This window comes from Squalius cephalus, assembly GCF_949319135.1.
Source record: "Squalius cephalus genome assembly, chromosome: 14".
Lineage (NCBI taxonomy): Eukaryota > Metazoa > Chordata > Actinopteri > Cypriniformes > Leuciscidae > Squalius > Squalius cephalus.
This window is the reverse complement of record NC_137135.1, coordinates 14,916,677-14,932,237: the sequence shown is the minus strand read 5'-3', so window position 1 is coordinate 14,932,237 and position 15,561 is coordinate 14,916,677. Positions and strand designations below refer to the sequence as shown.

The 15,561-nt window shown below is 40.5% G+C and overlaps 2 protein-coding genes across 16 annotated transcripts in view; both read right to left on the bottom strand.

Annotated features, from left to right (window-relative positions):
• Positions 1-11,843, bottom strand: part of med12 (mediator complex subunit 12) — a 30,969-nt gene extending 19,126 nt beyond the window's left edge. For 8 of the 14 annotated variants that reach the window (XM_079891720.1, XM_079891726.1, XM_079891731.1 and 5 more), the window contains exons 1-19: positions 11,659-11,843; positions 10,571-10,675; positions 10,277-10,468; positions 9,937-10,096; positions 9,611-9,786; positions 6,819-6,929; positions 6,391-6,663; positions 6,151-6,297; positions 5,967-6,066; positions 5,743-5,879; positions 5,352-5,483; positions 5,118-5,244; positions 4,773-5,002; positions 4,620-4,679; positions 3,733-3,909; positions 3,398-3,542; positions 2,381-2,499; positions 1,371-1,514; positions 98-261 (exon numbers count right to left, since the gene is read on the bottom strand). In XM_079891720.1, coding sequence (XP_079747846.1) covers positions 98-261; positions 1,371-1,514; positions 2,381-2,499; positions 3,398-3,542; positions 3,733-3,909; positions 4,620-4,679; positions 4,773-5,002; positions 5,118-5,244; positions 5,352-5,483; positions 5,743-5,879; positions 5,967-6,066; positions 6,151-6,297; positions 6,391-6,663; positions 6,819-6,929; positions 9,611-9,786; positions 9,937-10,096; positions 10,277-10,468; positions 10,571-10,675; positions 11,659-11,760 — 2,801 coding nt within the window. In that variant the 5' untranslated portion in view covers positions 11,761-11,843. The remainder of the gene's footprint in view (positions 1-97; positions 262-1,370; positions 1,515-2,380; positions 2,500-3,397; positions 3,543-3,732; positions 3,910-4,619; positions 4,680-4,772; positions 5,003-5,117; positions 5,245-5,351; positions 5,484-5,742; positions 5,880-5,966; positions 6,067-6,150; positions 6,298-6,390; positions 6,664-6,818; positions 6,930-9,610; positions 9,787-9,936; positions 10,097-10,276; positions 10,469-10,570; positions 10,676-11,658) is intronic. The other 6 variants (XM_079891727.1, XM_079891728.1, XM_079891732.1 and 3 more) reach the window with 1 other exon arrangement.
• A 645-nt stretch (positions 11,844-12,488) lies between these two features.
• Positions 12,489-15,561, bottom strand: part of LOC307171745 (ATP-binding cassette sub-family C member 5) — a 36,854-nt gene continuing 33,781 nt past the window's right edge. For both annotated transcript variants that reach the window (XM_079893537.1, XM_079893538.1), the window contains exons 28-29: positions 13,966-14,130; positions 12,489-13,610 (exon numbers count right to left, since the gene is read on the bottom strand). In XM_079893537.1, coding sequence (XP_079749663.1) covers positions 13,509-13,610; positions 13,966-14,130 — 267 coding nt within the window. In that variant the 3' untranslated portion in view covers positions 12,489-13,508. The remainder of the gene's footprint in view (positions 13,611-13,965; positions 14,131-15,561) is intronic.

Sequence of the window (15,561 nt, the reverse complement as noted above, 5' to 3'; positions counted from 1 at the left end):
ATACGATACATTCATCACTGTCCAAACAGCTTAACATCTTTCCAATAGATGTTTATGCACGGTCCCATCGAGCACAGTAGACATTAATATGACATACCCATCAAAGACCTGTGCGGTCTGGTCAGGGTTGAGGATGAGGCAGGAGTGGTATCTCCGCAGGACGGCCACGATACACAGACAGAGACCTGTAGTGTAACTGCCTGCCAGGTTGGAGGATTTCAGCAGGAGTTCTGCTTCCACCAGACTCAATTCATTTAGCAGCTACATGACCGACACACAATGAGGTTAATCACCAATATACAAAGCAGCATTAAATCAAAAAAGGGAGAGAATTTAAGGCCCTGACATACTTTAAAAGGTGCTCTAAGCGATGTCACACGTTTTTTAGGCTGAAACATTTTGTGTCACATAAAGCAAACATCTCCACACTATCCGCTAGCTGCCTGTCCCCTGAACACACTAAAAAAACGCGGCCTCTGTAGAGAGCCCAGGCTCCACAAACGGCAACAAAAACAACCTGGCCCAGCCTGGACCACGAAACATAACAACAGTGTTCCAGCCAATAACCGACAAGAATGATTTGGGGGTGGGGGGTTAGTGCGCGTGCACATGAAGGGGGGTGTGGGGAGTGGAGGAGAGAGAAGCATGAAGAGGGAAGTTAGCTAGAGAAGAGATGTCCTAGACAATGACTAACGTTAGAATTATATTCTCTTGAATTTTGATATGGCCGACACACGACCAAAGAGACGACGTTCTGATGAACAAATAGCAAAGAAGAGGGAAAAGGAGAAGGAACGCGCAAAGTCCCGAATTTACATCGGAAAAGCCCGTTTCAGGAAGCACAGAAGGGAGGGGATGGGATGAGGAGGAGGGAGGGTCAAGCTAGCCTCCTTTTTGTTTGACAATACTACAAACGTCAATAAGAAGTGACATCACCCAACATCGCTTAGAGCACGTTTAAGCAAAATCGAAGAATGAACTGATGTAATTTCAATCAAAATCAGTTTGTTTCTGGGATTCAAAACAGCTTGCCAAAGTGAACTTTCCAGAAAAGTTTGCTCTGGCTGGTAAACACCGGTTGAGCAGCAAATCAACATATTATTATGATTTCTGAAGGATCATGTGACACTGAAGACTGGAGTAATGATGCTGAATATTCAGCTTTGACATCACTGAAATAAATTACATTTTAAAATATATTCAAATATAAAAAAAAAAAAGTTATTTTAATTTGTAATACTATTTCACAATATTACTGTTTTTATTTTATCAAATAAATTAAGCATTGCTGAGCATAAGAGACTTGACTTTTTTTGGGTAATGTTTCCAATCAGGTACTGTACAATTCCAAACAGGATCAGCTCTCATACCTGTATAGCAAAGTCAATGAGGCCACTTATATTGAGAGAGTACTCCATGAGGTCGAAGATGAACTGAATGTGTTGGACCAGTGGGAGGTGATAGGACATCCCTAAGGCAAAGCTGGTGATCTGCTCCAGAACATTCCTGGACACCTGTGAGATCCCAAACACACCAGTATAGCCTAATTTAAGACTGCTTGATTATCATCATAATAGATTATTGTGGTCAATATTGTAATCATTGTCATTTACCACAATGCTTTAACAAGTTTAATCAGTAAGCAAGTTTTTCATGCAAGTCTAAAATTTGATTAATCGGACAGCGCTAGCCTGAACATCTGAACGGACATAAATGCAAGTGAGATGGCATGATTTACAAAGAATAATGATTTAAATCAGTAAAGGCATATACACTCTGGAGGAGTTGATGATAGTCAGTCTGCATATATTAGGCAGTCGGAGTTGACAGATTTAGCAGAAAATCGCATTGTGTATGATGGGCACAGAACTTTCAGCCTCAGACTATGAATCAGCCCAGTCAGAGGATATCAAACGTTTGATATTTTCAGCCGATTCTAGAACACATCCATGAGATTGGGAATTTTGTGTGAGGGCGAAAAACACATTTCAATCTCATTCAAGTTAGTCACACAACTTCACCACGTTGACCAACAGAAAGCACTTGGTTTGAAAGTGACTTCTGTTTGAGTGTTGCTATATGCATTGCTATGCTATTGACAATAGATCTATTTTGTCCGTGAAATGTCACTAAAATTTTGCTGATGTGACCAGTGACCACACATTTAGAGTAAGAGAAGGGGTGAAAAATGCAAAACACTTGAATAAACATTATTAGTGCTACAAAAGGGTACAATATGTCCCCATTTAATGGAATTATGCCTCTAAAGCCTCAAGTATACTTTGTTTTCCACATTCCAAAGTGTATTTTGGGCTTAAGACACAAACCTGTGGGAAAAACAAACAGCCCACAGTAGTTTATTCATTTAATTCAGGCTGACCTGAGAGGTGACCTGGTGCTGGTCAAAGTGTGAGAGGTGCTGGAATTTAGAGAAAATGTCTTCAGCAGTGGGAAAGGCCTCGGGTTTACTCCTCTTCCTCTTCTGGCCTTCCTCACCTCCTGAGGAAAGACAACAAAAGACAAAAATAAATGAATTCACAGCACACATGAGTAAGACCACGTGCCATCAACAGGCTGTGAGCCTTAAAAGAATATCAGGAAGATGAAATACAGAGATTGCTATCAGGTTTAAAGTGCATCATCAAGTATCCATCAGTCAACCACTGAGGTCAAACGGTTTTTTAAACGAAAAGCAGCTGGATGGGTGATTTATTCGCGACGGGTCAGTGTTCTGTGCCGTGCTTGAAATAGTAATAGCTGTGGGTTGAGCCGTTTAATGTCAAGACCAAGGCAACACTTAGTCTGCTGCAGAAACAATGGGATGTTCAATAACACCTCTATTAAAATGTAAAAGCAAAAGCAGGGCTGCTCTTTCTGACTGAGTCAGAAGCTAAGCTTGAATATAATAAGTCAATGATTGCTATTAGCATTGAAATGGGGCTACAGCTATGAATATTTAGAGGTCCAGTGCAATGAAAGGCTGTTAATAACAGAGCAGAATGGAAAATAGAATGAAATTGAGCATTAATGAAGAACGGTCTCTATGAGGAGAGACAGACATCCAAATGTGTTACTCCAGAGCCAATAAGTGAAGCTAAACTACATAATCGCAGTCAAGATCGATTGGGACAAATAATTTGTGCTACATACAACAGCAATTATCTTCAGAGATTAGCGTTTTTGTTGTTTACACAGAGACCGTTTTCAAAAACTTGCACTTTGAAACCCGTTTTCAGGCACCCAAAATGCCTTTGTCGTGCACATGAACAGCCAGAACGCATAAAAAGTTTTACGTTTTTAGTTGAAAACGGTGTTGTGTAAACAGCCCCTGATATAGTTACTCATCAAAATCTGTTAATAACTAAATGGTTGGTTTGAGTTGTGTTCACTGCCACACCTGTCTCTGCTGTACTCTTGCGGTTGAGAACCTTCAGGACGTCTTTGGTGATCTTCTTGATGGCGTGGCGAGCTTCATCTCGCTGCTTGCCTACTCCATAGAGAACCACCAGACGCTGGTTACACTCATGACTTGCGTTCTCCTCCTGAACAACAATCAATTTAATTAGAATATTAGTCATGTGGACTACAGTTCAAAAGTTTGGGGTTGGTAAGATTTTTTTATGTTTTTGAAAGAAGTCTCTTATACACGCCAAGGCAATTATTTGATCAAACAAAAATTGTCAATTTGTTTTTACCAAAACAAAAATTCCCATAAATCCTCAGTGTGCTCACCTGAGGAATGGGGAAGTGGGTGGCGTACTGTATGTGGCGAGGCTGCTCGTAAACCAGGGGGAAGGCCGGGTCCATGCCCTTATCCTTGGCAGTGTTTTTGCTCTCCTGCTCTTGGGCAGATTTCTCCGGGGAAGGGCTTCCCTTCGACTCACAGTGCATTGGAGGAGAGAACATCTGCTGAAGGTTCAGACAATGAGTGCGTTTACATGCACGTTCTTAACCTGATTAAGCTTAATAAACGGACCACGCACATGATCATGTAAACGCGTTAACCCGCTTCTTTTCTTATCGGAGTAAGGTCAGAAATGGCTTAAGCATAACCCGATCGTCACAGCCAGATTTTTGGCCCTTGCGCTGATTTCACCCAGCATATAAATGCATTAACCTGCTTTCTGTCGGCTTATTGATTTTTTTACTGTGAATGGAAATATATCAGAAACTCAGACTCTTTCTTGACCCAAATAAATGATAAAAGTGCTCTCATCTCGTGTAGAAGAAGTGGTACAGTAAAAATGCTGCATCTGTAAGTGCATAAGAGGATAATATATTAGCCGCAAGTTTCACGCTGATATGTTGCAATACTCTTCTTCGGTTTTTAATGCTTTATTTAACATCACAACCGACATAAATGAAATACTCAGAGTCAGATACTCAAATTATTATGATTTGACATTACTACCAGAAAATTACCTGATTTATTAATAAAGTCTTGTAAATGTGGTTTACTTGAACTGTCTGGTTATTGGTTTGCATGTAAACCCGGACAACAGGTTATTTCAATAAGCTGACTTTTGTGAGTTATGCGTGCTCAATGATGCATTTAATAATTGACTTTGGTACCATCACTATTACAAAATAGACATGTATTGTGAAACACTCTCTCCAACCTCATCAAAGTTAGCGCTTGAGTTGTGATCCATCTCCATCGACTCTGACATACCAGTATCCTGTAAACAAAAACAAATGAAAGCATTATAGTAAGACTAAATTCTAAAACCAATTATATTACACTGTGACTTAAAAACAAATAAGCTACTTGCCTCGATTTTAACACTGCTTCCTGCATCCTGCTCTTTGCGCTCTGATTCGTCAGAGGGCTCGTCGCTGGGGGAACGTGGGCGGGGCAGATGGGAATCGGAGGCCAGGTCACCCCGGGAGATGAGGGTGCACATGTAGATGTTGTGTGAGAAGACGTCATGACGGATGAGCTCGCAGAAGAGCAGCACAAGATTAGAGAACTCCACTCGCTCACTCTCATTCCCGGGCTCAGCTACACACACACAGAGACAAAGATTAAATTCATTTAAAAGTATAATCCATCCCTAAAGACAGAAATGGAACCAAGTTAAAAAAACATCCCAATGGACACTGATATATTGACTCACTGAGCACAGGGGCCTGAGTGTCCAGGAACTGCAGTAGGACGTCCTGGAAGACAGGCAGTGTGGCAGTAGACAGAGACCCCGATGACACAGAGCCTTTCTCATCTACGACCTCTGACTCTCCACACCTCTAAAAACACACACAGAAACTGTCAAATGTGAACTGTGCAGTTGGACATTATGAAACTATTTTCATAATGTAAAATAATGTTTAGTGTTTTTGGTTCCCAACAGCACCTCTGCCTCAATCTCCGTCTGTCTCTTCTCCAGGAGTTTGGCCACCACCATGGCTCTGTGCGGCCCTGACCTTTTACAGGAAACAGCCCACTCACACAGCAGGGTCACCACCGCATCGTCGTCTGGACTCATCTACAGTTACCAGCACATTACACAAAGTTAAACATCAAACTGAGGATAGGCAGTTCAAAAGATCAGCATTTATTTGAAAGGGAAATCTTTTGTAACGTTACAAATGTATTTGGTGTCACTTCGGGTCAATTTAATGCATCCTCAATGTATTCATTTCTCTCTCTCAAAAAAGTTAAAATACTGACCCCAATATTTGAACTGTTGTGTAGCTTGTTCAGTGGGACCACATAAAAACAAATGAAAACACCGTTGTCTTTACCTCGTGTCCATCTTTGCTCTGACCCGAGCCAAAGATCCGGTTATACAGCGAGTCCAGGGAATTGCTAAAGTCAGACTTCTCAAAGCTGTGGTTATCCAAAACCTCCAATGTGTGCAGAACCCGGCTAATAGTGAAACCTATCGGGATTATACATTTAACAGGCTGTACCAAAATAAAATAAGTCCTGTGCATACTGAGATCCTGAACAGCTCATTCATGCCCACCTGCAGTGGTTTCCTGACACTTGTCGAAAGACCAGCGGAACTCCACAGCCTGCCCTCTCTCTTTCACCTGCTCTTCAATCTCCCGAACCTTGGCCCGAACCTGAGAAACATCACATTCCTTTAGACAAACTCACTAGACGAAGTGCCAGAGGATCAGATGATGCAAAATCAACTGAAATCAAACCTGCTGGTTAAAGGTGCTGGTGCCCCCCGGCATGGGCAGGTTAGAGGGGGCGATTGGCAAGAGGTCTAACGGGGAGCCGGTCTTATTACGGCTATCTGTCAGTGAGTAGTGCCAGACCAGAGCGCTGGGGCAACACAACACGATGCTCTACACAGGGACAAACAGAACGAAACTGACATCAATAAACAGGAAGACAGGAATCAGAGGAATGCAGCTGGAATGACACACATAAGACAGCACCTGCAGCATGCAGCTGAGTCCAAACACCACGGGCCTGTGCTGGGGGCAGATGTAGAAGTCTGTGAAGGGGGTCTGGGGCTGGTTGCCCCCTGAAGGCTGGGAGGTGGGGGTGGGGGGCAGAGCGTTCCCTTGCTGTGCTGAAATGCTGTGGGCCGGGTGGCCGCCTGGGCCCGGGCCGAGACTGCCATCGCTCAGCAGCAAATTGAGCCGGCGTGTGCAAAAATACGCCAGCCGTCTAGATAAATAGGCTGACTGCACAAACTCCCCAGAATACTGAATGAAATAATGACAAGAGGTCAAAATAATCACACTCCATTCAGAAAACGACTGTCAAGACAGATCGAAGCTTTTAAGGGCTTTTATGGCATTGATTTCAGGAGAAAAATCTGCAAAATTCATTCAGATCTGGTAAATTGTGTTAAACTGACCTGTAACAGGAGCGGCAGCAGCAATCGAAGAAGCTCGTCTTCTCCAGGTCTGATCTTCTCGAAACACTCCAGCACCCAGGTGAGAAACTCATGTCTGTCTAACATGCCATCCTATGTACACATACACACACAATAAATAATCATATCCACAAAAAAATATGCCAAATGAATTATAAATGGTAGTATGACCAATATCACGTATCAAGTAATTTAAAAATATTATTAAAAAACAATCAGCACATATCATATATACACTACCATTCAAAGTTTAGGGTCTTTCTCAAATAAATTAATAATTTTATTCAGAACAGACTTTTATAATGCTAGAAAAGGTTTCTATTTCAATTAAATGATTTTCTTTCTATTCATCAAAGAATCCTGAAAAAAAGCATCATGATTTCGGCACAACTGTTTTCAACATTGATAATAATAATAAATGTTTCTTGAACAGCGAACCATCATATTAGAATGATTTCTGAAGGATCATGTGACACTGAAGACTGGAGTAATGATGCTGAAAACATAGCTTGGAATAAATTACATTTTAAAATATATTCAAATAGAAAACAAAATTTTAAAATATTACTGTTTTTGACCAAAGTAATGTAGCCTTGTTGGATATAAGAGTCTTTTCATAAACATTTAAAATCTTACTGACCCCAAACTTTTGAATGGTAGTGTATAGATTAATGGTGAGGTGTGCCATTTTTCATGTTCAATTCTTTCTCCTATCCAAATTTAATCAACTAAAATAAGATATGACTATAATTGAGCCATGATGAGCACATAAATGACACGAATCAGATTTACCAATACATATATTTGGATACATCAACTAATTAAACGATTTACAAATAATTTGAGACTTCATTTCATTTTATTAGTTGGAACTAATGATTATTCATAACAGGTGAATGATTCGCAAAACTAACATAATAATAATAATAATGGGAGAGTTATGACTTCAATTTCTGACCGGACGAGTCACATTTGCAGCTTTTGCAGAAATTTACATTTTTAGGTTAACTCTCCCTTTTATAATGTCATCTTTGTGGGACATAACTCTAAATTCTTTGTTGAACTCACTTAAAGGGATACTTCACCGATTAGCATTAAGCTTTGTATCAGTAGAAACCCAGTATTTTCGAATGACCGTGCTTCCCTTCCTCATGTCCCCCTGAGACGAGAGATTTCTGTATTGTGTGTCTGGAAAAAAAACTCTGATGACGCAAAAATCGTCATTTAGCGTCATTGGAGGCTTTTTTGTCCAGAGGCGAGAGACTCCAGCCAGTAGTAGGAGCTCGTTCTGCATGTGTTCGACCCGCCCATAGGGGGATCTCTCGATAAAACGGTGTCTTTTCAGTGTCGAGTCGACTAGTAGCCTAGTTGTATCATTTCTTCCAATACTGCCCTCTGTAACTGGTAGGCGTGGCTTGGGAGTGGCCTGTAGGGCAGCGAACCAAGTGCATTCTGGGAGTTGTTGTCTTTCATCCACATGAGCCAAAAATACATTTTCTGGCTTTTCTCAGTCTAGAAGGCACCAACTTCTAAAATAATTTCACATTTCTACTACATAAATGACCCAATTTAAATACACATTCATCTTTCCAGCAGTGACATATCCCTTTAATAACAGGACAGTGAGACATTTCTACCACCGAACAGACCATGACACACCATGACACCCAGACCTAACACAATGACTTCAGATCTGACAGCCTCTGTACTACATGAGATGGCAAAACACGGCATCTTTAAAGTCACCATGAAATCAAAATTGACAATTCTTGTTTGTTTTTTTATGGGATATTAGAGCTTTACGATTCTGGATAAATTAGGAATCACAATATTTATAAATTTTTTTCAAATAGAGATCACGATTGTCCCACGATTCTAAACAGACAAACTAAACAAAATAACTTGTAACTTTCTAGAGGTTCTGACAAAATGTGAATTGCTGCAGTCATAACTTAAACATTAAAATAGTTTGATTAATTTGAGTGAATTATAAAAATAAAAATTAATGGTTTGAATGAATGATTCAATGACTCACTCATAAATACTTCACTTGTTTGGCCCTGTCCCAAATGGCACCCTAAGCACTCGCGGTCTTCCAACGAGTCCGCACTTTCGTGTCGTAACGCCGCTTTAAAGCGGGGAAGAAGTCTGATGCAGAGCTCGCAAAAGTGCGTATATCTACTGCATAGGGGGCACTCACGAGCACCCTTCTGAAACCTAAAATGACAAATGGGACACCCTACACCCTAAAAAGTCCCATGGACTTAACGGACACGCGCACACGGCAGCCATTGTAAGTCCACAAGACCTAAAGTGCATATGAAGTGTGCCATTTGGGACAGGGCCTTTCTTTACTGGATGAATCAGTGTATTTGAGCAAATCGCTTGAATGAATGATTCAATGACAACGCCATCTACTGGTGTAACGAGTGTAACGATTACTTTCAAAAGGTGATTTGCTCTATTTTGATTGCTACCATAGACATCTGTAAACATCCTTATTTTTTTAAATCATGTGACTCCTCTCACTTGCAGCAACATCTCCTTTCTTCTCTGATGACGCGTTTACTGGTGCGAGGACAGGACAACCTGTCACTCACATGAAATTGACCAATAGCAAACCACAAGCATCCAATCAATTCCCCATGGACAAAATCAAGCCCCACCCTACATTCGTTCTTGCTCGAGATGCAGTTTCACTCGGATATACGTCCCAATAGGGAAGAAAAGACGTTAGTTTCATGCAGACTTTAAGTAAATATGGGCCCACCCACCTGGAACATGAACATGGCCAGTTTCTCGTTGTATTCCCACTGTTTCATTGCCGTTTCGACCTCTGCAGGAGGAGCGGGCAGAGGAGACCCGCAGCCCTGGCTGGGAGACTGTCTGTAAAACTCCGCCACCTTCTGCAGCTGCTCCCACAGGTATTTAGTAATTATCTGAGTCCATTCTACAGAAGCCAGATAAAACCAGTGAGGCATTGCAGCACAAAGCCCAATTACACAGCACAACAACAGAGGACATCCTATCTTCTTTTGAGAATTAAAAGAGGACAATTCTCATACGAACAAACAGAATGATGCACATTTACCACACTAACCTATGCAGGGGTCAATGACATGCCTCTTCTTCACCTTGGTTTCAGTTATGGCAGCGTGATACGCACATGTCATTTTAATCATCCAAGCCGATCGCATCACCGGCACAGAGTACTTGGCAAGGTAGCCAAACACTTCCTCTTTCTTGCTGAAGATAGGAACCTAGCGCACACACACACACACACACACACATTAGACTAATTCAAACCCCGAGAAAAGAGCATTTGACCTCCTACTGTGAAATACTGTAATGCTCAGAGGTTTGTGCGCTATTAACATATTAGGGAAATACAACAAGTGATCTATTCAGAGTTCACAAAAAGGAACAAGGCAAAAGCGAACCTTTTTAGCAAGCTGAGTTAGGGGTTTGGTCCCGGCCAAGTCCGTGAACCAATTATTAATGGAGCTCTGTGACCTGGCTGTGACGAGCCAGAAATTGTCCTTCTGATTGACCTGCGGCTTCCTCTTCCCAGTGTCTGGAAATGTGTTGCAGCGTAACTTCTCTGCAATGATGCTGCTGAAGTTTGAGCTGATCTGAAAAGCAGAAGGAAACAGGAATCCCAGTGTAAATGAATGAGGATGAGACTAATAAAATGCATGCATGCAATTGACCTCTGAATGAATTGATGATCTTACCTTTGAAGGGTTGAAATTGACATTTTTAGCGCTGCCATGCTCATCGCCTGAAACAGCCGGCTGGTTGTTAAATCCTTGCTTGACGTTCAATGCCGTCAACTCATCCTAATAAACGAGAGAGTGATAGTTTCAGTTACTACATGCATATCTCATTACAGTGCACATGAGAGTTAATCAAGCGCCAGTTAATCAGTCCTCCATCCTTATGAGAGCTCAAAATTCATCAAGACGGCAAACTGAATTCAGACTGAAAAATCTGCAGGCACAAGTATAAGAGATCACATGCAATGCTGAAAAATAAGACTTGTGATGCAATCCACACACACACACACACACACACACACACATACATACATATATATATATATATATATATATATATATATTCTGTTGCTTCTATCTTCTTGACAACAGTCTTAATCCGTTTGTGATATAATGGTTGTGCCTAACGTTACCTGGAAACCATTTTTAGGCATCATAGGCACGTACATCGTTTTTGCATGCATAGATCATTAATATACAAAATTCTGACCGAGGCAATGATGCCTATAAACGTTCCCTACCTAGACAGCTCTCTAGGTTTTAAAACGCATCCATGACAAACACTTCAATCCACGAGCAGTTGTCAACAAACATAAACAACCCGACAGTACTTGTTTACATCTTAAATATAGCTTTAATGATTGCAAATACTTATTTCACAATTATAAAAACACAAGATAATGATTATTAACAGTCGTACATTTCATATGACGCGCTTTTTAAATGGCACTGCGACGATGAAAGTGGCTTTAAACAAAAAGCTCGATAAATATAGATCCTTACGTCATTTTTAAAGCGGGGTTTCACTAATAAAATATCCCCTTTGTCTCTCTAGCCATCTGCAACAACAACTAAAGATGAATACCGAAATAATTTTAAGGCAACACATTATATTTTTCTGTTCAGATAGTCGAGCCGTTCGGTTCATTGTTATTGGTCGTTAGCAGACGGCAGGGCCTCGTCTTAACATCCCTGAAAAAAACACCCTGTAATTCACTATTTAAACGTTCAATGTGGCTAGAGAGGAAGAGGGAAAGTGGCCTAACCTCCTTTTGCTTCGGGTCCTGTGGATAGACGTCCGGGGGACCGAGTCTGGGCCGTTTAAGAGGCCTGTGTTCGTAGCTCAGAATGCCGAAGGCAGCCATCATCCCCGCGGCATGTCAGCCCGGTGTGTGGCCGATCCTGAGCGCTGCTGCTGCGGCTAGAGCTCCGCAGCTTCACCGATGCTTCCGCTACGACGGGATTGATGGGAAAATACAAGACAACATAAAAGTCCCTTCAGTACAAAATAATGGAGCTTCTTTGATTATAATGACTTTATTTGTTCGATCTAGAGCTCCTGCAGCGTCGTTGTGGTTATTTTGTTTCGTGTTGTGTTTTTTATTAGATGAGTGACTACAGGCAAATTAAAATGCATGAGGCTACATGTATATTACTGCTTAGGATGATAAAAGTCCAAAGTGAGAACCATGAAATATTAATATTTTTTCCTATGAAATGTTTATATTACGTTTGTCTTTATATAAAATTTCATATTTATTTAAAAAATTCTTAATGGTGTTTAAAGGCATGCAGGAACAAAATTACATGGAAATTAAAAAATATTCTTTATCTTTCAACTCTGACAAAGGTCGTACACACACAAAGCAGTTAAATGTATAAATATACTTTTTATTCAATAAAACATTTTTATAACAATCAAGTGTTCAACAACCACAAAAGTATAATCTCTGGATCTTAAAGAACAAGGCAACTCTTAATGATTAACATATCTAGCTTGTGAACTGATTTGTATTTATCTTGATATTTCCAAGATTAATATCTAAACAGATACTGCATGGTGTGGCATACATTTATTTAACAAAAAAAAAATACAATAATAAAAAAATAGACTGCCAAAGGCCTATAGATCCAAATTCCTGCATAATTCAGGTGTCTGTGCAATTCAGCTTGGGAAATATAAACAACTGTCAATCATTCCTGAAGAGATCATGCAGTGAAGTCTTGATATGAAGAAGTACAGACACTCCTCAAGAATCTAAGGGATTTTTTTTAGGATTTTTGTTGAGAAAATGATGTCAGATAACAGAAATATGCACTTAGAATACAAATAAAAATAGCACTGTCTTGATGAATTATTATAAGAAATCACATTGCACATTTTTCTCTCTAAAACACTTAATTGCACAATGCTTTTGACAGATATCCATCAAATATATAACAGCAGAGGCACATAACTTACACAGTATGAGTGACACCAACAACAAAAAGAATAAGTATAACGAAAATAAAACACATTTCTCTTTTTTGGTGCTGATCTCTGGAATGATTGATATGACTGATTTGAATGTCATCTTTGGTTGGATTCATATGCATGAAAACGTCAGATACATACAAGGCAATTCAATAATACCTTATGGTCAATACATATCTTGCATACTTTATAGAGCCCAACATGAATTATAGCAAATAAATGAAAAAGTAAATAAATTACATTTATCAGTGTGCTAAATTTACTTCTACCAAACACAGGCAGAAGATCTAGTCCAGCATGAGAAATGCCCTCAATCAACACTTGTCTGACGGCAAGAGTCAGGACGCCTCTCTGGCAGGCAGGATTATTCACACATCAACACAAATAAAGTGCCATCAACATAAATGTTTCCATTGGAAAGCTGTCCTTCAAGACATCATATACCGTATGAACTCAAAATCACTCATTGTGCGAACAACAACATTATCATTATCTTAAAGTATAACAAACAAGTTTCAGTTTCAGCAGCTTGAAGGATTCTAACTCTGCATCTGGTATAAATCTTCTCAGCAGCAGGTCGGAGGGCCTCTCGTCCTCTCTGAATGTTTCGTTGAGCAGAGGGTCCGTGTGCTCAACGCCTGCTTAGTTCTTACAGGTGAGCGTTTCTTCTGCTGCCACCATCATGGCATGGAAACATGAGTTTTCATTGGCCAGCAAGTTTGAAGGGGTGTCAAACTCCAAAATCTATTTCAAAGATGATAAGATGTTACATGAACATAACTTTGTCTATATTTACTGTTTATAGTCCATAATATATCAAACCAAGTGCAATCTCTAAACAAATGACACATTAAGCCTTTCTTAAAACTAACTTTACTGTTCTGAGTCAGTTATTCTACAAACAATCAAGTTAGTCAAAAGAACATTTTAATTGCATGTTGATGTTTTTGACATTTGATAATGTCTTTTTTAACACATTTATCTAGTTTGAGACTGAAAGCTGAACCTTTGGAGCATGAATATGTTCTACAAACGCTGTCGCTTTGGGTTCACTGTATGATTATCATTAAAACAACAGCAGATGAAAGTGGAGACCCACCTGCCCCTGGTCCAGGACCATGATCCTGTTACAGTTCAGCACAGTGTTGAGACGATGGGCAATCACTAGAGTGGTGCAGCCGCTGAAAGAGCTGCGGATAGTGTCCTGTATGAGGCGGTCTGTCTCTGTGTCGATAGCAGCTGTTGCCTCATCTAAGAGTAGGATCTGAAATACACATACAGCACAAGTTTGTGATCATCAATGTTATAGTCAAAATCTTTTCAATGGACAATCATTTCTTCTTCATTTCAACACCCCATGAAATGGTCATACACTGATGAGCCAAAACATTATGACCAGTCTCGTTGATCATCTACGCCAGCTCCAGTTTGGACCCAGCCTCTTATGAAGACTTGTAACAGATGACCCAACACCTGTGAAGAGACGGCGCCAACTCTTGACAGGACTTCAGATGATGCCAACTCTGATTTCAGCCAGATTTTCTATATATTGTAATCATTATGTCCACAACTTATAATTACTTTAATGAGCTCATTGTTTCTGCCTTAAATGAATACATGATGTTAGCTAACGGCATGAATTTAGGGGGGGATTACGGAACGATTCAGACAGTGTAAATATGAAGTCTGGTTTCACGTTGGTGTCACTGAACCGCCACAGCTCACACACAGTCTGCTTCGGTCCAGAGACACGAGAGCACAGAGTCGGCGCAGATCACCAACGAATCGGACCCATCTGAATTCTACACAGAATGCTATATTTTAAAGTGATGGAGGAGTTAGGAGGAAAAACGGTTAGACAGACTAAGCATTAGAAACAGCACTGAGGAGTAGAAGAGATAACACCGGTGCCATTCACCAACATAAATACACATCCTCAACATAATCATGTTCACTGTTTTGCTTTAGTAACAGTTTCATATTAAATTTAAAGGGGAAATCTATTAGACTGTTATAAGCTGTCAACTACAGCTTTGCCAAGCTGTGATACACACAAATCGCTATTGACTATTTAAAAAGGGGGGAGGGGCTAGTCGATATGTCTCTTTCTGTCTTCCTATTTAAATTACTTCAACTCATTGAATAATGCTGTGCGTTTCAAGGCTCTTCAGTGGGCATTTAAGGTCTGGGTAGATTAGAAGGAAAGCAAACAACCAGTTCTCGTGTTGGATACTGAAGAAATGGTCAGGAATAAAGATCTGATCAACTTTGACAAGGGCTAAACTGTATGGCAAGGTGACTGGGTCAGAGTATCTCTGAAACGGCAAGGCTTCTGGGTTGATCCCGGTCAGCAGTGGTGAGAATTTACCAACATTGGTCCGAGGAGGAGGAGAAGGAGGAGGAGGAGGAGAAGGAGGAGAAGGGGGGGGGGTTATGGGAGGAATGTGTCTCAACATTCTGCGTAGTGGCAGACGAATCAGGGTGCTTATGATGACCCCTTTCCACCGTAGAAAACACCTACAATGAGCGTCTGAACTGGACCTTGGTGCAGTGGAAGAGGGTCACCTGATCCAATGAGTCTCGTTTTTTATTCTTCATATGTACGGCCATACACACAGCTGGGGCAGGACATATTGATTGGACAATAGTCTTTCATTTTTGTTCAAGAACATTCACAAATAATTCAGTAAAAATG